The sequence below is a fragment of the Cygnus atratus genome, chromosome 18 (assembly GCF_013377495.2).
Source record: "Cygnus atratus isolate AKBS03 ecotype Queensland, Australia chromosome 18, CAtr_DNAZoo_HiC_assembly, whole genome shotgun sequence".
Classification (NCBI taxonomy): Eukaryota; Metazoa; Chordata; class Aves; order Anseriformes; family Anatidae; genus Cygnus; species Cygnus atratus.
In genome coordinates this window covers 9,874,224-9,898,063 of record NC_066379.1, presented here as the reverse complement: position 1 = coordinate 9,898,063, position 23,840 = coordinate 9,874,224, and the positions used below count along the sequence as shown (strand labels likewise).

At 36.4% G+C, this 23,840-nt stretch overlaps 1 protein-coding gene across 2 annotated transcripts in view; it reads right to left on the bottom strand.

Annotated features, from left to right (window-relative positions):
* The window catches only part of CEP112 (centrosomal protein 112), a 162,377-nt gene extending 142,642 nt beyond the window's left edge, over positions 1–19,735 (bottom strand). The window contains exons 1-8 of one of the 2 annotated variants that reach the window (XM_035558738.1): positions 19,561–19,735; positions 18,597–18,717; positions 17,372–17,562; positions 16,433–16,599; positions 10,258–10,354; positions 8,917–8,988; positions 2,170–2,217; positions 1,955–2,032 (exon numbers count right to left, since the gene is read on the bottom strand). In XM_035558738.1, the coding sequence (XP_035414631.1) occupies positions 1,955–2,032; positions 2,170–2,217; positions 8,917–8,988; positions 10,258–10,354; positions 16,433–16,599; positions 17,372–17,562; positions 18,597–18,696 (753 nt within the window). In that variant the 5' untranslated portion in view covers positions 18,697–18,717; positions 19,561–19,735. The remainder of the gene's footprint in view (positions 1–1,954; positions 2,033–2,169; positions 2,218–8,916; positions 8,989–10,257; positions 10,355–16,432; positions 16,600–17,371; positions 17,563–18,596; positions 18,718–19,560) is intronic. The other variant, XM_035558739.2, reaches the window with a different exon arrangement.
* Positions 19,736–23,840: the final 4,105 nt, after the last annotated feature.

Genomic DNA, 23,840 nt, shown 5'->3' with positions numbered 1-23,840 from the left:
CTCATTTCACACGACAAATCGGTGGAAATCATCCTGCAAGTATTCCATATCCTCTTGAAAATTCAACCACTGCCTTCCCCACAACTACTCCCCCCTGCAGTTGCACTACAACATCTACTCAGCTGACTGTAGAAAAGACAACCATTTCTGCCAGATTGCTTCAAGATACATGAGGCTGGAAAAGAATGGGCACTGCAATGCTCAGTCTTTTATCACCGGTTTTCTAAAAATCAAAACAGCAAAGTGATAAAGTGATAAAGTCAACAAAAGCATTGCAAACACTCAGTGTTTTCAGTTATCCCAGACAGACGAAACTTCCTAACAGTTATTGCACAATGTACTAACATTGTTTACAACCTTCAATTTAAAAAGAATAATATCAGAAGATTCTTGCCTCAGATTCATTTAGACATCATTTGTAGAGTCTAGTCTGCTCTGTGGAGTATTGGGTAGCACTCGGGATGACCAAAGGTGAAGTTCAAAGGGAGGCTTTTTCCTATTTATCAAGATAAGCCACTCATACGATCTGTACTGTTTTGCTGTACTGCTGAAAACTGATATACTCCTGTTTTGTTGCATCTTCCTTGTTTGAACCCAGGATTTTTTGGTAATGACAGTTTCCCAAATGGTTTAATCCATGTCCGAAGTATTTGGGGAAAATATGACTAAAAACCACTGCCTGATGATATTCACATTTTCACAAATCTGTGATGTGGTTATCATTGAAAATGGCCATGTGTTTAGCATTACAGAGTCAAAACAGGTGCAGGAATGGTTTATGAACAAAGGTCTAAAGGTTAAAAGCAAAAAACCACAGTTATCCTATTTTATGTTCTACTACAAAGAGGTTGAAAACAATTAAAGGTTTACAAAAGCTCTTGTACAGCACTCCTGTTAATACATCTACATTCTATAAATGAAAAGACTTTATTCTTAATTGAGCTTCACAAACAAAATAAGATGAAAACACATTTAAGTTTTCTACTTAACAGCGCACACATGGTGATTGCGAAATACTTTCTATAGCCTTTCCAGTTTAAACTAGCCCACTGTAGAGTAATATTAGGAAAAAGTACTGGATTTTTACTGCATGGTTTAGAGGATTTTTTCACAGGACTAGAAACCCATTCACTGAGTACTTTATATTGCTACTTGGCATGCATTCCTATTTGTTTAATTTAAAAATATTATTTAAATGACAATATTGTGCTTACAATTTATTTTTTAGTCTATTTTCACATCTTATGAAACCTTGCCTTGCCTCACCCTGAGGCAACAGTGGTTTGAAGACTGTCGATAGAAAAGAACAGTGGATATTAGAACAGCGCAGAGAAAGTGAAATACATGTGTCATGCAACTGGTATGGCTGCTTGAGCTATGAAAACAGAAAAAACGATCACAAAACTAATTTTTTATTCTTAAAAGTCGAAAGTAAGTAACATAGTATGAGAGAATTAGATAGGCATGTTTTGATGCTGATCTTGCCAAATAATGTTCAAAAGAAATAGCACAAATGAATAAAAGAGGACTGGAGCTAGATGAGGCAAACATAGACATAATGTAGGCTTTAATAAAAACAAGTTTTATAGCTGCAGATTCTTAGAGGTATATAGAAAGTAAACGCACTAAATCCTTGTTAAGTCAAGGGTTCCATTGCTTCTGTTAAAAGCTATGTTTGGAAAATTCCTAGATTTCACTTTTCCACACAAAAAATTCCTTCGAAAGAATAGTCCATGTGCTCAGAAGGTCTCTTATTCCGTAAGTAATTGGGAAATACATTAAGTATTTAATGAAAAGCCTTGCCACTTCAGGGAAAATATCCTTATATGAGATTTTCTGGTAGAACAAACTGCTTTGTGAATACTTAAATTGAGAAGAAATGCCCTAAATAGCTAATTTAGCTGTAATTCTCTTTTCTTCTGAAAAAAAGAAAAATATATAAATAGCATCTTACCTCTTTCTCATGCATTTGAAACAGTGCCTGTTCATCACGAGAACTGCTACTTTTTCCTAGGCCAATTTTGGATGTCATCTATTGAATGAGAAAAAGCAGATTCTAAGTTCAAAGTAATAACTCCAAGTAAAAATCATTCCTAAACAGAAAAAAAATATTTAAAATGTTTGCCTGTCCGTATAAAATATGAAGGGAATATAAATATAAATACCTACCAAAGACACTGGCATGGGTTTTTCCCGCAAATATCTTGGATTTTCTAGCTGAAAAACAAAGTTACAGAATAAGCAATCATGTCAGCATCGTCTTCTTATTTCTTAAAAAGAAGAAAAAAGATTACCTCTAAAGATTCAAAAATGTTTGCAATAAAACTTTGGGTGCATAGTTTGAAAGATAATCTGTTTCAGCGAGCCTTTACTTAACTTGAACATGGTATCGCTCAATAGAAAACCAGCAAAATATTTAAGCATGCCTTTGGATGAATCTACCAGTCGAAGAACTTTTTTTTCCACTAGAAAGTTTGCTAATCTGTGTACTTAATCTGCAAATCAGAAACGCGGTAATGTTTCTGCTGTTTCTAGATTCAAAGGGTACCATGGCTCTAACCTAGAATTTTTAAAAAAGTTAATTTCTCCGTGCATAATTCTTTCTCCTTTTAGAACATTTCAACACATTTTAAGAAAAGAATCAGAATTTAAACATCCAGTACCACACTAATATCTTTTACAAGTTAGAGAAATAGACAATCTTCACGAAAGACTATTTTGTGGATATAATATTGACAGAAAGTTTTAAAATTTTAGTGTTTCCTAATGCAAATGCATTTCAAATTGCACTTACAGAATAAATATTTGAAAATTGCATGAACTTCAAAATACGAAAAACCTGGCTGACAGAAATTACTTCAAAACAACTCAAAATAGCAAGTTGAAGAAAACCTCTTCCATGTTCTTTCCTGAAAGATCTAAAAAAATTGAAATATTTTTAAAATAGTTTCAAAATTTTTAATTGAAGTTCTGAGATCTTAAGTGATTTATCTGAGTTTTGAAACATACCAATGACTTTGACACTGCTTAGATAACAGTCTACAAAACAATTCAGTAGGATTCGCTGCACTGATTTCTTCATTAAAGCAGCTGCAGTTTCGGTGGAAATTACACATTTAAAAATTCAATTTTTCCAAACTCTTGTGGTTGTAAAAATTCAATCAATGCGTGTTTTAAAAGAATTAAGTAGCTAAATGCATAGTTTATACCAAAAAAACCAACACTTTATTCAATAAACTTTAATTTAAATTAGTGTAAAGCTATAGAAAATTTACTGATTACAATGATTTTAATCTAGCATTTTTGAAAAATATGAGTGCATTGAAACTGTATCCACATATGTAAGTCATAGAGACAAAACATAAGGAAATAATTCATTAACAGTACTCTATAATTAAAGCAGCTCTTTCAATCACTGTTTTTAAGAACTGAATACAAACCATTGTTCACAACCCACTTCCTCTATCTTTTTAATTTTCTCAGACGATAGAACTCAAACAGCACATCACAGAGAACGTGTAATACCCAGGAAAAGCTTTCAAGGGTATAATCTTGTAAAATGTGGCAGTGAGATTTGGAATGTGGTTGCAATACATATCTTACAACATTTAGTCTTTCTTTTTCTAAAAAAATTAAAATGATCTGTGAGGCATGGCAAATATCAAGTGTTTGCACTTTCTCCAGTACTATTAAATAAATTTGTGAGTTGAATTTACCAGTGAAAAAGAGGCTTAATCCCTCTGAAATTTCAATTTGATACAGTATTATTCATTTCCTGTCCTAAAATATTATGTACAATTTCTATATGCTGTTAAAGAGTCGTCATATTTCACCCAGAAGTACTTGAAAATATTAGCATGTTTAACATAGACTTCCAGCTATATCATCAGAAATATTGGATAATACTGTTCATTGAAACTGAAAGTTTAATAACATTTTTCTTTACTGTCACTGAGTTTACTAAACCAGATACATTAGGTCTTTCATATAAAGTTGTTTTTTTTTTTTCCTTTTTTAATATACCACTATGACTGGCATGGCAAAAAACATGGGTAGACAGTAGTGAATAAAGGAACGCTGCATGCAGCGTTTGTTAGACACAAAAGATTACTAAGGAGAGAAATAGAGGAGCGAGAAATAGAGGAGCGAGAAATAGAGGAGCGAGAAATAGAGGAGCGAGAAATAGAGGAGCGAGAAATAGAGGAGCGAGAACATCATGAAGTACAAGTACACAGAACATATATAATAATAGAAAAAAATCAAGGGTGAGACAGAAACGCAAAGTAGAAAAACCTGTAAAACAGAAAATCTGGGATTTTCTTTGGCCTACGCATTTGTACCTGCAACACTATTTCATATCTGAAATTCTCCAACTGCAGTAGTATTATGCTCTTTCTTCTAACTCACTTGGTATTGACAGATATTGCATCTGTCCTGCAAGCCAAACCATTGCCTACAGACACCCAGCATTGAAGAAGGCTTGCCAAAAGCTCAAGGTTAGCTCCCTGACCTTGCTCCCCGACCTTGCTCCCCAGAATACCGAGCAGCAGATAATCCCGAACATTGAAAGCCTTCATCGTTACCAGGTGGACTTCTGAGAAGGCTAAGGCTGCAAAACTGAATTTCAAAGGCATAGATATTTTCCAAAAATCCTCTCTCAGAGGGGAAAACAAAAGTAAAGGGTGACTTTTTCCTTTTTCGAAAGCTAAAAATTAATGTAAATATTTATGATTAATTCAAATACTTTATCTGACCATGAAATTACGCTGTTTACAGTCTAAATAGCTAAGGTATATCCTACTTGTTTATAAGAAAGAAGGAAAATGTGTCTCTAATACTTTGTATGGCCTAAGTCTTGCATTTTTTGATTTTGTAACAGCAGCCATATGTGCTTTGAAGTTTAATGTTCCCACTTTGTTACTTGTTGTGGATTATATCCACTTAAACTGATCTGTAAACATTTAATGTCTCAACATTCATTCTTTTCATGCTGGTCTTCTGCAAAACTTCTTGTTCTCAAAATTATACCACATTAAAGAGGGAATATCACAATAAAGAATGCCCAAAAAAGAAAAAAAGCTTGTATTTATGAGAAACATGCAAATTTAAAAATAATAAGCAAAAGGTCAAAGACAAACCAAAATACATATGTATGAAACTGAAGGGCTGCCATGAGAAGAACAGTAAATCACATCATGCTTTTTTAAGAGTATGAACCAAATAAATGTCATCATGAAAGACATCTTTATTTGAACTAGAATTGAACTCTAATTTGTAAATACCACTTCTTAATAAAAAATGACATTTTGAATCTCTTTGTAGAAAATATTTTTGCTTCTCCTGTTCTGTTGGGCAGTTAGACAACAAATCATTTTTCAATTCGTGAGGACTGCCATGATCACCTTCCAGTACTCAAGTCTTCATAAAGCAGTAAATCCTGGTGTTGGGAGGGCTATAGATAATCAGATTCCCATTAAGAGGGGACAAAAAAAATAAAAATAATCTACTTTATGAAAACATACGCTCTTAATTCATGAAAATAAGTAAGGCAGAAATCCAGCATAAAAACAGATTCCAAAACTGAATTTGAGGTAAGTTAACCATAATTTTTAACTTCAATACTCTCAATTGCCATTTATTTTAACAACAGGTAGCAGACAAAACTATGTATTTTTAAAGTATACTGTTTTAAAGTAATGAAAGCCATGAGTGAAGCATTCATTGGAAAAGTAAACAGCTAAAATTGTTCCACATAATAACAAGGACAGTGCAGAAAAAGCCTAAGTTTGAGCACTAAGCACTTCCACAAAACTCATCCTCAGGCTGTCAACTACATTTTACCCTCGGGGCTGAAAACAGCATCCAGGCTTTCTACCACAGTCCAGAAACTTATACCAAAGCTTCTGCTCTTTTGACACAGTAAATATCACAACAAGGACTATGGTAATGTTATGCTTTCATTCTTCCCCTTCCTAAGTCACATTTTGTTCTTCAGAAGATGTTTATCAAGGTCTATTTGTCTTCAATAATATACAATTGTATCTTATTACTGTTCAGTAACCGAGTCAGAAGGTATGTTGTATATATTAAGATGCAGTAAAAAAACATTTAGATCGGCAGGCTTGTTGTACATTCCCCCTGTAAGCTCCTTCAAAGACAAAATGTGATTGTTTTCAAAACAAGGATGGAAAAACACACATGAAAGAGTTAAGAACACTTCAGATTTTGAAATGGTAAACAACTAAACTGAACCTTGCCCTAAGTTCGTACTTTAATCTAACAAACCCAGCCAGCCTGCTTGTTCCCTACAGAAATAACTGCTGAGTAGCTTCAGGAAATTTGAGTAAGGACATTCTTATCTAACATCATAATTTGTAGGGAAGTTCACTTTAATGCTGCTTCTGCAGTCTTAGTGGAAGGACATTAAAGCACATAAAGATTGTTTGTCAGCATGAAGTTGAATTTATTTTTTGAAGTCACAACACCACTTGGAGTTCACTGTGGGAAAGTTTTTACAGTGTTGCTGCCCTCCAACACCACAATATATACAGTAGGTATGTTTATAGTAAGCAGACAGACTAAGAAACCAAACAAAAGATAATCAAATGGTTTGTACAAAAATGGTTGAGCTTAACTAGACTGGAAAGACATGGGCAGATGTGAACTAAGTACACAAACCAGGCATATCATACACTGCTGCTGTAGCCACCCAAGAACTCTGTGTTTGCATCTACTTTAACCCTGTGTTATATATAATTTCTCCAAACAAGATAACATATTTCAAGCCACTGACCACAGAATTTCTTTGGCCTCAGTCCCGTTAAACCTTTATTATGCAATAACGTTTGCCATGATAAATCTTTCTGTACAAGACCTGAGTGTCCAAATTCTTTGGACTGAAGATTGCACATTGCTTCTGGTAAAAGCCAAAGAGATAGCTCTTGTCCTGGCCAAATTTCAATAACGAAAAATGATGTTCTCCCTGATTAAAAACCCTTTTGCTATTTCCCCAGGGTACAATCTCTTTGTATGCTTCCTACCTAAGATGAAGCATTGAATTTCCTGGGATGTTTAAAAGACTGGCTTTGTCACATCTGAAACTGGCTACCATGACAAATGAAACCATACCAGAAGCATTGTGAAAAAACGTTAAGTAGGTTGGGTAAGAATATGTAGGGGTCTAGTTCATTGTTATTCCTCTACATAACTTACATTTTAAATCCAAAAATTGTTTGTGTACAACCTACAAGTTTAGCCAATACTAGGAAAAAACAGAAAGCAAGTTTCTAAGGAAATAATTCCCTTATTCAGCAAGCTTATTTTCCTGACACTACATATATTTTATGATATTTAGTTACTTCTCAAGAAATAACTAAAGGGAAGGTGGGGATGTCCCATTTCTGAAGTACACTAAATTTGCAACAGCATGCAGAAGTTTATTGGCAGTTGTTAATAAAATATGATAGTTGAGGAATTTTTAAATATATTCTAAAATAGCTAAGGAATAACAAAGCAAGTTCAAAGTAACAGCACGACCAAAGATTACTTGAATTTGTCTAAACTCCTGGCTCTGACACTTTTCCCTTCAAACAACAAAACAATTTTTTCTTTTCTACATTGCAAATGCAACTTCAAGGCATGAATGCTTCACAGTCCCACATCGGTTTAGATAAGAGTCAATAAGACTAAGAAAAACATATTTTTATAATGTATTTAAAATTAGCTAGTTTTAGTATTCATTGTGTGAAAGGCAAATTTAATCACTATCAAAACTCAACTTTTTTAAAAAAAACATTTAACCAAGGATGCCTAGAATACAAAGAACTTGAACAATAAAATGTTTGATAGAGATAATCAGAAATGCTGCAAGGCAAATGAAAAAAAAATCTTATTACTCATAAGAAGCAACAATGTTAGCAAAGTGATGCAAGTTTTACTTTTCATGTAGGAAGTTATTACTGCTAGCAACAAATATCTGAGCTCTTCGTAATACAGTCTGTTAAGCCTTGAACTCTCTGCTTAGTAGAGAAAGCACAAAATTTACCAAAACTTTTCACACTATTTTTAATTAAAATTTAAAATGTCTGAGCTACTGATGTAGGCATATCATAAAAGTAAAAACGCATTAGAACCACAAGCAGCAACTATAGTGCAATGTTAAATTCAGTATGTGACCTTAGAAATACATGACCTATGTAAGGATTTCATGTTCCCCATAATAAAACTCATTTTATTCCTAAATGTAACCACACTTGTCTGTTCCTCCATGTTTTTAAATTACTCTAATGTCTACATCAAGTTTTTTGGAAACACCTCTGACTCCTACTCGAGGAATTTTTGAGCTTTCCTATTTCCTCCATCAGGAACAGCCCACCGCCTGGACTAAAGATTCTAGTTATTAAAAAGGAAGAAAAGAGATTAATGCACTGAAAAGCCTCTTGAACCTTGCCAACAGGAGGCAAAGCCTAACCAAAAATGTTAAGTTGTATTAATGGCTTCCAAATTTTATATTTCTATATTTAAAAAAAAAAACAAAAAACAAACAAACAAAATAACACACACGTAGAAAGCCAAACTACTATTTATACTAACTTAAATTCAAGGTAATGTTTTCAAGCTTACTAGAAACAGTCTGTGTTTCTACTAGAGTATGACATTTGGTTTTGACCATCAGGCATTATTTTCATGGACTTATCAGTAAATATATTAAAATTATTTCTTAGAAATAAGGCATTTGAACATTTTTCCTCTTCAGATGACATATATTTATTATTAGCCTTCTCAAGCTTTATAATTTCATTTCTGAAAGACAGACTCCTACACAAAATTTTGATGACTAAATTCAGTGATGAAAACTCTTTAGTAATATAGTCTGCATTTCAAGCCAATAAATAAATAATGCACTTCTTATTTTACCCCGAGATTCCAACTATTGAGACGTGCTTCGAGGTCACTGTCGTCCAAAGCAGTGGCTTTTTTATGATGGTCCTGGAACATAAAAAGTCAAAGGAAATATCAGAAGAGCTGATAGAGACATAGTGCAAAAAAACCTTTTCATTAAATTTGGTAATGCCTACTCTGCTCTTCCTAACTGTGTCATGGTACTTGTCACAGCTTTAATCTAAATAGCTCAGTTACCAGTAGCATAGTGTGCTAGCAAGGAGTTCAGAGGAGGATGAATCACCCTCCCGCCTCACTTTAATATAGTTCTTTATTTTACTTACTAATTCCAAAGCAATGGCCTCCTCTACACAGGGTGTGTTCACAAAAATAAGTAAGACAAAACTCCATTCTTCAGGGAACACACTCTAGAAATGAGCCATACCTAACTGTCTTTGGCAGCTGATGGGAGAGCCATACAAGCTTCCAGTTTAACCTATTTGCAGTTCACTTCCTCAGGAAGTTCTTATTTGTGCCCAGTAAAGAAAAGTAAGAACAGTCTATATGAATTGCTCACAAGTCAATAGCCCACTCCCAGCTGCAATTGTTCTAAGCTGTTCCTCTGATACAATCAAGAAATAAACATGGGCAGATCTAGAATATACATACAGCAAATAAAATATTTCATGGAGGTGTGGGACCTATAAATGACACACTGACTACGGTGAAGAAACTAGAGGAGATGGACTTCTCTGAGGTAATGAACACTGGATGTTAAAAGGCTACAAAACACATTTGTAAAAGAGAACAGCAACATCATATGTTTTGATAGCTTTAATTTTTCAGGAGTAATTTTAGTTTTAAATGCTTGCTGTCATACAATACCATTAAATAGTTTGGACTAAAACAGTTTTACTTGAAGTCTGACTGCTGTCTTTCAGTCAGATATAATGCTAGTTGTTGAGAGTTTGATAAAACAAACTGTCCAAAATTCACTCAAAGGTCAGCTGTCATTAAAGAGAGCCAAATCCATCTATGCAGATTTTTTTAAAATCTATTATTGCAAATACAAGATGATGTCAATACAGCCAATTTGCAAAGCCTGTGGATAACAGCACGTCTGACATTAAACACACTATACTAAACATAGCTCAACCTTTAGGATGAATTGAGAGTATCCTACCAGAAGTTTTTTCCTGTGCACAGAGGGCAGATGCTGATGAGCTTTAGTCCATGTCACTCCTTCCTAAATATCTCCATTTGTACACAGGGATCATGAGTCATGCACTTGGAAATAACAGCTTTACAGGAATATATAAAAAAAAAAAATCATTGAAACTACAAGAGGTTTTATTACAAGAAGGAGAAGCAGCTTACAGACAGTGATGCAGCTAGGTTATCTTCATCTGTCCGGTGAGGAGGACTCATAGACTGTGATCTTAATGTTGGCTTCCCATTGAATGTGAATCTCTCCCTGTTGTTATAACAAAAGTAAGCAGAAAGAAAATAATTTTTAACACTTGTGGCACACAACAGAGCTTACCCTTAATAAGATCCTTTCTACAACAGTAGATGATTATCCAGATGTAAAGGTCAAAAATAGTATATATATATATATATATATATATATATGGTATATTAAGAGGTGTTTTTTGCATTTCTCAGTTACTACATTACCCAACATCTCTCAACAGATTTTAGAATAAACCTAAGTTCCCCAAGAGGGCTGATTTAGGAGAACATGTTTTTAAGACAAAATTCATAAGTACATGAGACAGCATAGGATAAAGTCTGACAACTCAGAGAAAAAAGAAGGAATGATGATGCTGGTTGTCTGCACCATGGGGAAGACTAGTCTGGGAATTCCTAAAAATGAGGTTAGCTCAAGGTATATCTTCATGTAACATACAAACCTGAAGACAAGGACAAGAACCACAAAAACAGCTCAACAGAAAAGCAATGACTTGAAAGGCCAGGGTGAAGAGTAACATGTGAAAGAAACAAGTCATATATATTACCTTAGTTGCACCTCATTTCAGCTCTCTTTCAGGGACTATAGTGATATACATGGGAGGGACAGTAAGAAAAGCCCAGAAAGCAATACAGGATATAGCACAGAATAAACAAGTACAGAAAAAAAGGACACAAGGATGCTTTGAAAAAGCTATTAACATAATTAATCTCTTTGCACAAGAGATTTCAAGTAGCAGAAGATACCTGTCATTCACGAACCTGGACAAGAGATGCCTCCCAGTTACAGAACAAGGAAAGAAGAGAACAGCAGCACAGAACAACAAAAACAACACAAGAGCTCTAAAAGTTTGTTAAACAGGTTGATACAGCAAAGGATCCAAAACGGTAGCAAGACACCTTCCAGCATACACTCGGGTGTCAATTCTGTATGTATTAAAGTAATTAAAGACTCCTGTTAGTCAATCCACCTTCCTGTGACTAGCTGTATAGTATTAAAATCAAGTCAGACCATTAAAATGCCTTTCATTCTTTCCATCCGGCAGAAAATTAGACTGTAAGATATGCCAAAAGACACTGAGATGAATTAAGTGTTTATGAAGTGAAAGACAACCGTTGGATGTACAATATAAACTAGTCACTTCTAGGAAGACATACACAAGCTTTTCATGAAGCACACCAGCCCAGCTTTCATCACAACAGCAGGGAATTGTGAAATATAACGACTGGAAGCATATCTTCCCATCTAGCACCAGTAAACATGAGCAACATATATGGATGCAAAGTAACTATTACTAGCAGTAAATTAGATAAGTTTAGTTAGAAAAGACTTAGAGGTAAAAAAAAAAAGCTGAAAAGAAACATAGTAATACAATGACTTTCTCTAGCATTCTAAATCATACATATCTTACCAAAATTTCATTTTACACAAAATCATCTTACTAGCAGGCAAAGATTTGTTGTCTTTCACTGGAAGTCTGCACTTTTATCAATGGACTTTTCCAAACAACATTCAGGTTACCTAGCAAATAAAGTTTCATTCATTTAAAACAAGAAAGAAAAGAATTCATGCTCCTATCATCCAGAGATTAAGGACTATAGATAAATATCCAAACCAGCCAACAAGCTACCTGTAATATTTTTAAACTGGAAAAAGGAATGAAGAAAATTAGATATAGTCTTAGTTCTGCGCTTGCTATTTTGAAAGGGAACTCAAAAGGAAGTCACTTTTTCTCTATAAACAGGCTCTGCAAAGACCACTAAGGATGGACTGCAACTCCACTCGTTCCAAATGTATACCACCCATTCACTCCCTTTAGCTTTCTGCTATTGAGTCAGGCTCCAGAAAGCACAACATGTTATGTAAGATTATTTATTTTTCCTTCCACAGCAGGTGAGTGAAGAATGGTCAGGCCTGATGCTAGCTCTCTGACCTGCCTCAACAAAAACTGAACTAGCATGGAAGAAGGAAGCAATTTGCTGCTAATAAAAGAGATTAGTAAATAATTTCCTACTAGGAACAAAGTAAGGGAAACTCACTGGTTCCTCCCGGTATAGCACAGCCACGCACTAATGTTTAACAATGTTTTTGAGGCATAATCTGTAATGCTACAAACATACAGTAGAATTTTCCTACAGTCAGAAGGGCCAGATTTTTGTCCAAACCCAACTATACATTACTAAAACCTGTTCTCTCAAGTTTCATATTAAAGATGCAGCTTTCTAGCATCTGCTTGCTTGGTCTTAGACAAATCTTACTTGGAAGTAGAGCAAACATACTTTTTACTTAGCCAGATAAGCAGCTTCTTATGTAAAAAGGCAAGATGTTCACACATAGCATGTATATTGTAAGATAAAAATAACTGAACAAAGCTTCTGTATTTGTCTGCTTCTTTTAGAGGAGAGAATCTTGAATAAACAAACATGAAGAAGTTACTCATAAGCATGTCTCACTGGCATATCTGTTTTGCCTTGAGAAAATGTTTTAGCCCATCTCTAAGAATTAAGTCATGGTTGGAACATAAAATTTCCATCAAACTAAATATATCACACGCCTATGGACACAGCTTTCCTAATACACATTCTGAAGTAGAGAGACAAGTAAAACGTAACAAGATCCCCATCTGCTGGCTCTTTACAAACTGCAGATTCCAGAAGATTTTTATACTTAATCTCTTTACTTGCACTGACAGCACGTTCAAAACTACAAATTCAAAGAAAAACACAATCTTAATACAGACACTTGTAAATAAGTACTAAAGAAACTGTCCCCATGAAACATAATATCTGAAACATTCACCTTTGGTATTTCTTCCCACATAACTCACACATTTAATATAGTTTCTCACTGCCTTAAAGATTAATTCTTGTTAATCTACAGGGATATCAAAATTTGCAAGTGCCAACACAAATTCACTTTTCCTTATACACAGTTCCATTCTCAGCTTGAGTACACATCAGCGAAACCATGCCTATAGTGCTAGGTTTCACTTCCAGAACTCATTAAACCAACTACTTGCTTCTCCTGGCATGGTATAATGAGCAACATGGGTCTCCTGAAAACTTACCAGAGCCTTGGAAACCATCTGTTGATCACCAACGTAGATATTGCTAAAACCCACAGTACAAAAAAAAAAAAGAAATAAAGCTTCACTATCCTGCCCACATCTCAGGGAACTTTGCGAGACCTAGCTAAATCTTGGGTTCAGATATGGAAGGGGAAAAAGGGCTTAGGCTTCCAATATCCTACTGTAATCCAGGTAGAGAAAAGAAAAAAAAATAGTAAAGAACACAAGGGAGGGAGTAGGCAGGCTTGTGCCTCAGCCTTCCTCAAAAGTGGACAAGCACAAGCTCGATACAGAGGGAGGAGTATGCTGCCTCACATCCTATTCAAATAACACCCCAGCTGACACTACAAGTAAGGAACTCAGAGCAATTAGATGCCTTTTTTTTTTTTTTTTTTTTTTAAATGCTGCAAACATGGCATGGTACAGGTATCAATGCCAGATTAGGTATTAGAAGTAATTAACCTCTATCAGCACAACTCCACATTATTAGGCCCGAATGATATTTCGGCATGGTCATATCAGGGTATAAGCAAACAGAAGACCTCTTAGTATTAATGTTGTAGGACTTGGAAATAGGACTGATGCTCTTTAACTGACTGTTGCAATTGCATAATTAATGGATACATAAGAGGAAAAGTTTCAAAATACTGAATATTAACATGACATAACTTGCAAGAGTGCCTGTCACCTGTAAAAATGACAGCTGAACAACTTGAAACTGCAAGACTGAGCACTGTGATAGAAGGAATGTAAAATGTACACTATAAACATAATTGTCCTTAAAACATAGCTAATTGTAACATTTATGAAAAATATAATTGAACATATCAAAAAGCTTTAGACTTCTGAAACAAAACCTATGAGCATATTTATAATGCAATGAAACCAAACCAGAAGTTTCATACAGAATGAGAGCAAACACTTCCTCTTGCACAGAGCTTACTTAGGGTGTGAATATAATCCAGAGCTACCTGTAACAGCACTTTTTTTCTGCAAGGATTTGAGAGTTTAAACATTAACTAAAACATCAAAATAAGCAAACAAAAGGCAAACCCATTCATGACTGAAATGCAGCTATGTAAAAATGAACATAGAACTTGATCATTAGTACAAAGTAGCACTATATAAGAAAAACTGAAGGAAAGGAAATATTTAAGAATAGAATGTAGATTAAATTTACCTAAGATTCCCACCAAAATAGGACAGAAAAAAGAGCCTATGTAAACAGTGTTCATTGACCAGCTTGGCACATCTTTGATACTGCAGAGACATTTTTCTAAGCCATAAGGAAACCGATACTTAATAACCTGATGCATTTCACCCCTTTACCTTCTTGCTTTGTAAGTTGGATAGAAAACAAAGAGCTCTATACCCAGTTGACTGGAAATACAGACGTTGCTTAAACTTGCTGGCACCCGCAAACTTACAAAGAGGCTGTCCCAATGGATTGCAAGAACAAGATACAGATACAAATACTCAGGATTCTGGTGTACAGCTGCAGACGAACAATACTTAAAATTTTGTGTTGTCCTAATGGCAAACATGAAAGACACAGGCAAAGAGAGTGCTAGTCATTAACACTGCATGATGTAAACCAAAATATATTAAATCAAACTCAATGAGAGATTGTACGGACAAGGACAAACTTATTGCAAACAAACCCACAGACAGCAGTTCTGAGTTTTTATCCTCAAGTTTTGAAAAGTACAGCTTCTGACCTGTAATCCAAGATTCAAAAGACTAGTGAGAAAAAGAAATTCTGCTATTTCCTAAAGAAGCCATCATGAAACACAGGACAAATAGGCCAAGAAGTTTTTATTAGAAGAACTATCACGCTTGCAAGAAGATCTATCAAATCCATAACTTCTCTTTCTTTGTGACAGAACAACAAAACTTGCTGATCTTCAGGGATACACTACTCAATTTCCTCCAACTTATGACCGTGAACAACAGAACGTTCTTTAAATTTACCATCCGTATGCTTGTTCCTGTTTTTATTCTCTCTAGAGAAAAATCATTAAAAACTATTTTACATGAAGTTCCTTTCAGCATTATCATCTTAGAACATATTTTTGAAAATATTATACATTTACTCTCCCCAAGTGTTTTGTCATTTGCTTATTGTATGTTCCGTTTATTTTAACTGCATAGAAACAGTGAGGATTAATCTACCTCAGCTTCATTAGTTAATACCACTCTTGTATGCTGATGTACAGAAACTGGAAAGAGAAGACTGCACAGGAACTCCAGGGTGATAGTAAGTGTTCTGATCTACTTCAAGAAAAATGTGGCCTGAGAGTCTTCAACTACATCGTCTTTTACCACATCACTTCTTCCTTCCTGCCCGTGCATTTGTCTGTGCTTCCCTCTCCCAATTAAGTATTTGTGTATGAATTTTGTCTCTTGCCTTGTGACCACTGTGCTTTGCCACCATAATATCTGAAGTCTGAAAAACATAATCAGAGTATCAGCTTATTTGATAGATGTTTAGAATGTCAGAACAATAGCTAATATCTACTTCTGAAGTCTACAGAGGATATACTATTACCATAAAGTGAGATAAGAACGTTGCAAAAATATGGACAGAGATCATTTAGGAAATGGGCTCTTTGGGCCATCTATGAGTACCCATGGTAATCATCAGACCAAATCACTAAAAAGCCTTCTTTTAAGTCACTGCTATATTTGCCAAGCTGTTTGCCCTATTGATTTTCCATACTGCCTGTAACTGAAAGGAAAATAACAGGAAGGGGAGAAGATAGAACCATGAGATTTGGAAGATGACTTACAGGAAGTAAACATAACAGAGGAGCGAAACAACAGAAAAAGTAGAACAGTGATCATTAAGATATAAGCTATTAATGAAATTTCTGTATATAAAGTACAAATACTGTATTCAACACGAGTCCATGAGAAAGTGTAATAAATTCAAATTCAAACATGCAGAGCTTATCAAGCCAAGTATATGTTAAATATGAAACAAATACTGAATAAAGCAAATGAAGAAATCTTACCCATATGTAAGTGATGTTACTAAACATGATTCTTCTTTAGAAGATATTTGCGACAATTCCTCATGTTTGGATTCACTGTTTCCTAGTTCTCCCATTACCCAGTCAGGTAAGCACTCTGGGCTACTACTCCGAACTCTTGGTGAATTTGGTTCATCAAAATAAATTGACTGTAGTTAAAAAATACATACAAAATCAACATTATATTTACACAAATACATTCTTTACACTACTAACGTAATTTCTTGCAGGAATATCTGCGCTATATGAATTATTTTCTGAGTAAAGTCAAGGAGGTATGCAAATATAACCCTCCCTACACATGGGGATTAGTACAACAAGCAATGGTGTGTTTTCCTGTACTTTACTTCTTTCAGCATGGGTAACTTTAGCATGAGTTAGGACAGGTCCTGCGCTTTCTCAGTAAAGTTGATACTTGCCACACTATATTCAGGTCTTCAGAAAACTACACGCTTTACAATGCCTATGAGAAATACTGTCATCTTTTCTTTCATAAAGTTTTAATGGCTGGAGTTCACAGCAAAAGGCAGAATAGAAGACTGCTTAAGTCACACCAGTCACACTTCCTCTCACAAGGATATCTGCTGTTTAAGACAAAATACAACCTAAAGAGTTTTGTTTTTTTTATTACATCCTTTGAAAAAATTAGACAGAAATCATTTCCCTGTTCCTTCAGGACACCTATTTCTATAAGCCCCCTTAGAAGCTGAATTTTGAAGAAGAAACAGCTCTCTCATAAAAGGTTTTTGCATATAAAGATATTTCTAACACTAGTTACAAGATGTACAACATGAATGAATCGAGTGGATTTGTGTGTTGGATACATTTAAGTTTTTTTCACATTTATGCCAAATCAAAGACTTTAAAGTATTTTCAGAATACGTTTAAGCAAGTTTAACTGATAAAAAAAGTTACACTCACCATGTACGAAGGTAAAGTTTTCAGTATTCCTGGTTCTGGTTTGTGTGTAAAAGGACCTTCTAACAAACCCCGTTTTAGCATGTGGAGCAGAAGTCTTGCATATAGGTTCCGATTCTTCCTTCCCGCTACTCCTGCACCTGCTCCTGAGGGTTCGCATAGTTTTTTAATCCACAGTGCACATCTTTGTCGTTCTAAAATAAATTTTTAAAAATATTATATACATACATACATACATATATATATATATATAAAATCACTATATATGAGAGAAAATTGAACACGCAGAAATAACAAAAGCCATTACTGGTCACCCTTTTTTGGTAGATGTTTACCTTCTACACGAACGTTTAAAGCAAAATCAACAAAAAACCCGAATGATGGAACCAAAGTACCTAGATTTAAAATAAGTCTTTAACAATAGCTCAGATTTCTGCCATTCAGAAATATTTTCTATAGATTCACATTTACTAGAAGCTTACATGACTTCTAAAAGCAGCATGTTCAGATTAAATCTCTAATGATTACAGAGCCCACAAATGACAAAGATTTCTGAACTCCTTCAAATCATCAGGAACTGAGGGCTGTTGCTCACTGCAAGGTGATGTATTTAACTAAAACATACAGCTTGTATGAGAAATAATATTTTATGAACACATTGAGTCTTCATTCATTCTAAAATTCTCTACACAAGCATTGTTGCCAGATGATGAAACTACTTATATGATTAAATATTCACAAATCAAGGCCTCAACTTGTAGATTGCATGTATTTAATAATAATAAATCTGTTCCTAATCACTAGCTTCATAAAACGTTATTTATGAATTGACGCTTACATCATTACAAGTTCCTAACCCAAATTAAAAAAAAAACAAACTTCTAAAAAATATTTGCAATTTGGTAAATGCAATCTCAGAATTAATGGCTTTTAAAAGCTTTTAGTTTCTACTCAATTTTAAAAACACAGAAATTAATACATTTACGCAAAATCACATTTACAGTCAACAATATAATACAGGTAAGTTCAAAACAATAATAGCAACAGCAACCTAAAAACTTTTTTTTTTGGGGGGGGGGGGGGGGGGGGTACAACTTACAATACCATGTAACATCAGGCATTAAGCGTCAATTTAATCATTAAAATGAAACAAGTACACATAATAATTACCAGTAACCTAGAGTTTTGTTATTAGTGTTTCTCTACATACACGTTTTATGACATTTACCTGACCTATGCTGTAACTTTAGAACATGAGGCTTCATATCCACTACGCAGTGATCAAATTCTGCATCTAGTTTTTCCCACGTTTCTTCTTCGCCATTCATTTTGAAAGAGCGCAAAGTAACCTGCAAAATTATTCATATTGAAGTAGATGAGATTGCATACCGCTCTATGATGATCTCTATTCATCTTGAGCCATGTCAAGACATCCTTTGAAACTATATAGAACAGGAAACTTTTTCATTAAATTCACGCAAAAAGAACCGTGGTTTGCATTACAAATGATGTTCAATTAAACTTTCTACAAGAACACGCTTGTCTAGTTTTGAAAATAGTCAGCCACACAAAAAGGTATTCAGTTGGCACAATTTGTAAAAAACGGCACCTACGTTAATTTGTGTAACAGCTACGTTCATACTAGTTTATCTTCCTTGTAATTAGCAAACTTGTAAACTTTTTTATTAAGAGGAAAAAAGAAACTGGAGGAAAAACACCAAGCAGACTTAGAAGTGGCACAACTAGCATATATTGGCAGAATGTTAAATATCCTGTTAAAACAAAAAGACAGCCAAACGGGAGCTTTTTATCCAAGCTCTCGGGCCACAGAGTTCCCAGGGGGACAGGCAGGGTTTGCTGCGTGTTTCGGCTCCTGAGCAGCACCGGCATTTGGGAGGGCCGGGCCCAGCCCAGCCCAGCCCACCCTGCAGCCGGCCCGGGACTCCAGCACCGTCCCCGCAGGGTGAGAGCCGCTATTTCCTTATATCTCCTCCTCCGGGTGGTTACCTGCGGTTTCACCGCGCGGCGCTGCCGCCTGTGGGGCTTTCCTGAGGGGATTTGCAGCGGCTGCCGCCCTCAGCGACAGCTCCCGCGGTGACAAGCTCGGAGGGACAGCCAGGCTGATGCTTCCCCCTGGCCGCTGTCACCCCACCGACCCCAACCGGTACCCCAGTCCCCATCGCCCGCTTTACCTCGCTCTTTTACCCCGCAGCGCCCGGGCCCTCCAGGCGCCCGGGGTGGCACCGCACGGGAAGGGCCGGGCCGGGCCGGGCCGGGCCGGCGGCTCCCGGTCCCCCGGTGCGGGGACAGGCCGGCGGCCAACGGTTCAAACCGACCCCACCCCCGCTCCCGGCGGCCTCCGCTGACAGCCGGCCCCGGCCTGGCCCCTTCCGTTTCCGCGCGGTGCCGCGGGGGTGGTCCTGAGACGCGATCGGCTCCGGCCCGGGCCCGGTGGAGGCCCCGGGGCCGGCGGCGCCCTGAGGGGGGCGAGGGGCGAGAGCGGCGCTGCGGGCACGGCTGTGGAGGCCGCTAGGCCCCGGGGTGGGGGCGCTGCTTCTGAGGGGAGCTGTGAGAGGGTTTTTGGGGAGCGGGTGGGTTTGGGAGTGCACAGAAGGAGATGTGGCCAATTCTGCTTGTATTGCACGAAAAGGAAAGACACAAATAAAGATTTGAGGAGGTAAAGACGTGTGTTGAAGGCGGTTGTGCTGTGTTAAGAAATGCAGTTAGTGCCCACGTACGCTGTGGTGTCTGGGGTGATTGATGTCACCTTGTCACTGCTTTCAGCCACCATCCTGGAGGCCGCTGCTGGCCTGAGCCAGCACTCAAAGTCACCACACCATCACCTTGTGGATTTCCATGAGTGAATAAGCTCTTTTGGAAGCTGGTGTGTCTGTAAAACTAAATTGTGCAGTCATTGCTGTGCCCAACACTCTTCCCCCAATGTACACAAGCATGCATAAATACTGATACCTGTTTGTGCCCACACTAGAAACCCCAAGAGGGTCCAGCAGATGCTGAGAGAGCACAAAGGGAGATGCAGGAGATGCCAGAAATTCTGTGAAGTTCACTAAGAACCTTGTTAACAGGAGATGTGCCAGGCGCTTCAGCACTGTGGTGGAACCTGTGCTACAAAAACAAAGGTGTAAAAGGCGTGGGAGGCAACTCCGGGTTGGTTTGGCTGTGTTCCTTTGCTTATTTGCTTTAATTGTTGCTAGTTGGATATCAGCTGAAACTTTTTAGCTGTTGTTTGGTCCACGTCTTTGTTACGATCAAAATCAGTAATCAAAAATGCTTCCACTCAAAGCTTGGTGAAAAATGTTTGGCACTCTGAAATGGAAGGTCAGCAAATCAGAGGTAGGTTTTGAGTCCTGAGCAAAGTTTTTGTGGCTTCGTAGTGGGTACCACTGAGCAGATAAAATGACACTGAAATGGCAGGTGCAGGCCGAATAATTTCAGAGCCAATTTTAACTATATTTTTTCAATATTTCTAAGTAAATTTTGTTCAAGTATATCCTCGTAGATAATGGATCAATTTTGGCTTCATCTTAAACCACTTAATATGCTTAATATTGCTTATCTGTCTTATGAAGCTATCCTAAGGGCAGAAAAAAGGAGAGTGTTGTGGAAAAAAAAAAGAAAAAGAAAAACCAACTTGAAAAGTCCATGCCCGACCTTTCTAAAATAAGTCAGAGGTTATGCTTTTCATTTTGTAGCCACATCAAAAAGTCATTAATTAGTCCAAAAGAATTAGAGAAACCTCCCAGTCCTTTTAGCTCTTCAGCCACACAGCTCTTTGGCATGCATGTATGATTCTAAATAAAACTTCTGACCTTTTGATTGATTTAAGTATTTCTCTTTCCCCAAAATCTGTCATTAGCCTACTGTGTGTAAAGCATCTAAAGTGCTTTCATCTGGAACATGTAAACTCTTCAACTCTTCTAAGCTTGATTCACATGCACATATAAATTAAACAAGAACTTCTTAAATGTATGGTAGAAAATTGGCTGTTTTCTTTTATTTCTCAGCTAATCTCCAGCAGAAATGATTCTGTATCAGTGCTCATTTGGTGATGGCTATGACAGCTATACTGGTTGCCTGCATAGATTTCATGTAACTCCTTCAATCAACATTTGCATAGTAGCCGTGCAAAAAATAACTGATGGAGTGGATTACAAAGATTATTATCTTTAAATTCTAAATTTAAAATAATTGTCATTCAATATATTTTGAAGATACGACTACTTTCAATGTTTTAAAATACTGTGGATTTTTGCAACACAGACTAGCAGGAAACCAACTTGCTCAAACAGCTGAACTTGCAGACATTTTCACTTCTGAATTACCACTTTGGATACCCAGATTGGGAATTTTGTAATCATTAGGAAATCCGTCTGTTCAAGTTAGTCCAAATCACAGGAGACAGACAAGTGTTTTGTTACTGACTAGGCCGTGGGAGGCCCTATGGATGTACACATTTCTTTCCAGGTAGGCTTTTCAGGTTTTTTTTTTCAAAAGGTTAGAATTTCTAAACCAACATTTTTGTATGTTGATGTTTATTGATACATGTCTGTGGATTGCTTTCAGAGTTGAATATACCTCTCTGTCATCATCATCACAAAACACTATAGTCTGAAAAAACGTATTTGCTGGTGAAAAAGAACATGAGGCAAGGCAGAAAACATTACCAATAGCAGCCAGAGAGGTTGAAGACTACCTGCACTGATTTGACAATTGCATAACTTCTGTCCAAAAAGAAGGAAAACCAAAAGGTTCAAGCAATGACTGCGGTCTTGTCTTTGGCCAAAGATGCAGCCTGGACATTGTGAGTACTGATGTGCACTGACACTCCAAAGGAAAGCACTCCAGATACACAGTTGTAGAACACACAAATATCTCAACCAGAAACAGAACAAATTCCCAATTTGAATTGCAAACATATGTTCATTTAAGTAAAACGCGTGGTACTTTTTTTCCCTCAAAACTCATTTTACAATGTTCTCTTATCTCTGAAACTGTCTCAGCAGGTTGCCACAAGTAACATGAGCACAGCTTACCGCATTCTTTCAAAGATCTAAAAAAAAAAAAAAGGCAGGTTTCACTCACTCACACCAGCCTTTGGAACACCTAGTTGCAATACGTTAGTTTTCAGACCTTCTGAGCAAACTTTTCATGTCTGAAAAGTTGCAATTCAAAAACACTTCTCTACTTCAAAGACTTATCAGGTCACACATTCGCAGTGCCCTCCTCCCCTTCTTGCTTCAGGAGACTAGACAATAAATTCAGCATACGAACATTGACTCCTAAGGGTGATTCTTTCAAGTAGTCAAATACTGCACATTCAGCTAGGAAGCAGGGCCAGCTGTCGTGATCAGTTGTCATCCTGCTGTAACTCGGATAACTTGTTAACATAGCTTAGAAAAATCTGAATGTTCCTGGGGCAACTGTTTTTGTGCAAAATACAAATCATTTCAGGGAAAAGTAGCATTTGCGTGGCAGCAAATGCTAGCTTTACTAATCCCAACTTCACAGTGTTTAGCTATGAAAGACAAGTTAATATTAAACTGTTAGGTGTCTCAGCTACCTTCCTGAACATCCTGATCCCAATGTTTTATCCACAAAACACTGAGAGGAGATTTCCAAACAGATAGGTTCCTGCCAGATGATTTATGTGTTTATTAAAGGTGGCTATGAATATTTTGGCTTCTATGTCAGATGTTATTCAAAGATCCCATTTAAACATGTTTAGGAAGCAAAACAGTGCACATTGTACCCACAAAATAGAGAAATTTACTCAGGTAACTGAAGAGGCTCTCTCTACATTAGAGAATTGAACTCCTCATAAGTGCAAGTATTAAACACTTAATAACACCTGCCTCAATCTCTTCTTGAAAATACAAAGTATAAGAACAAATGATTTGAAGAATACTGTTAAAATATTCATGTGCAGCCTTAAAAGAAGAAAAGCTAATAAGAGTACATTCAAAGGTTTTTTTAATGGTGGCTTTAGCATCTTACAGTTCTAGTCTGATCTTGGTGTTAATGTTAAATGGATCTTTTTAAAAGTTCTAAAGTAGCCTGATTACTGTGTGGCTTACTTCTGCTTCAAATCACAGAGGAGGATTTTATACTTCAGAGGGAAACAGCTGTGACTCACTGTAATCTATTGCAGAGGAATATCTGTTGTACACTTATCACTTTCTAGTAGGTTGAAATTACATATTTTTTTTTCTGGATGGAAATATAGACATAAGCACAAAAATTGCCAGAGTGGATCATGTGATCTACCTGTATCATAAACCAAATGAAAAGTATAGTTTACTTCAGAGCTACTTACTGACCAGAAATCATTATTATTGCTCAATGGTGCATAGTTCTCTTTCTTTAAAAAGGAATCAGCTACGTTGCATAATATTTAAACAGTGGTAATAATTAACTGATGTTTAAAACAACCATTTCAGGTGAAGTTCAAGTC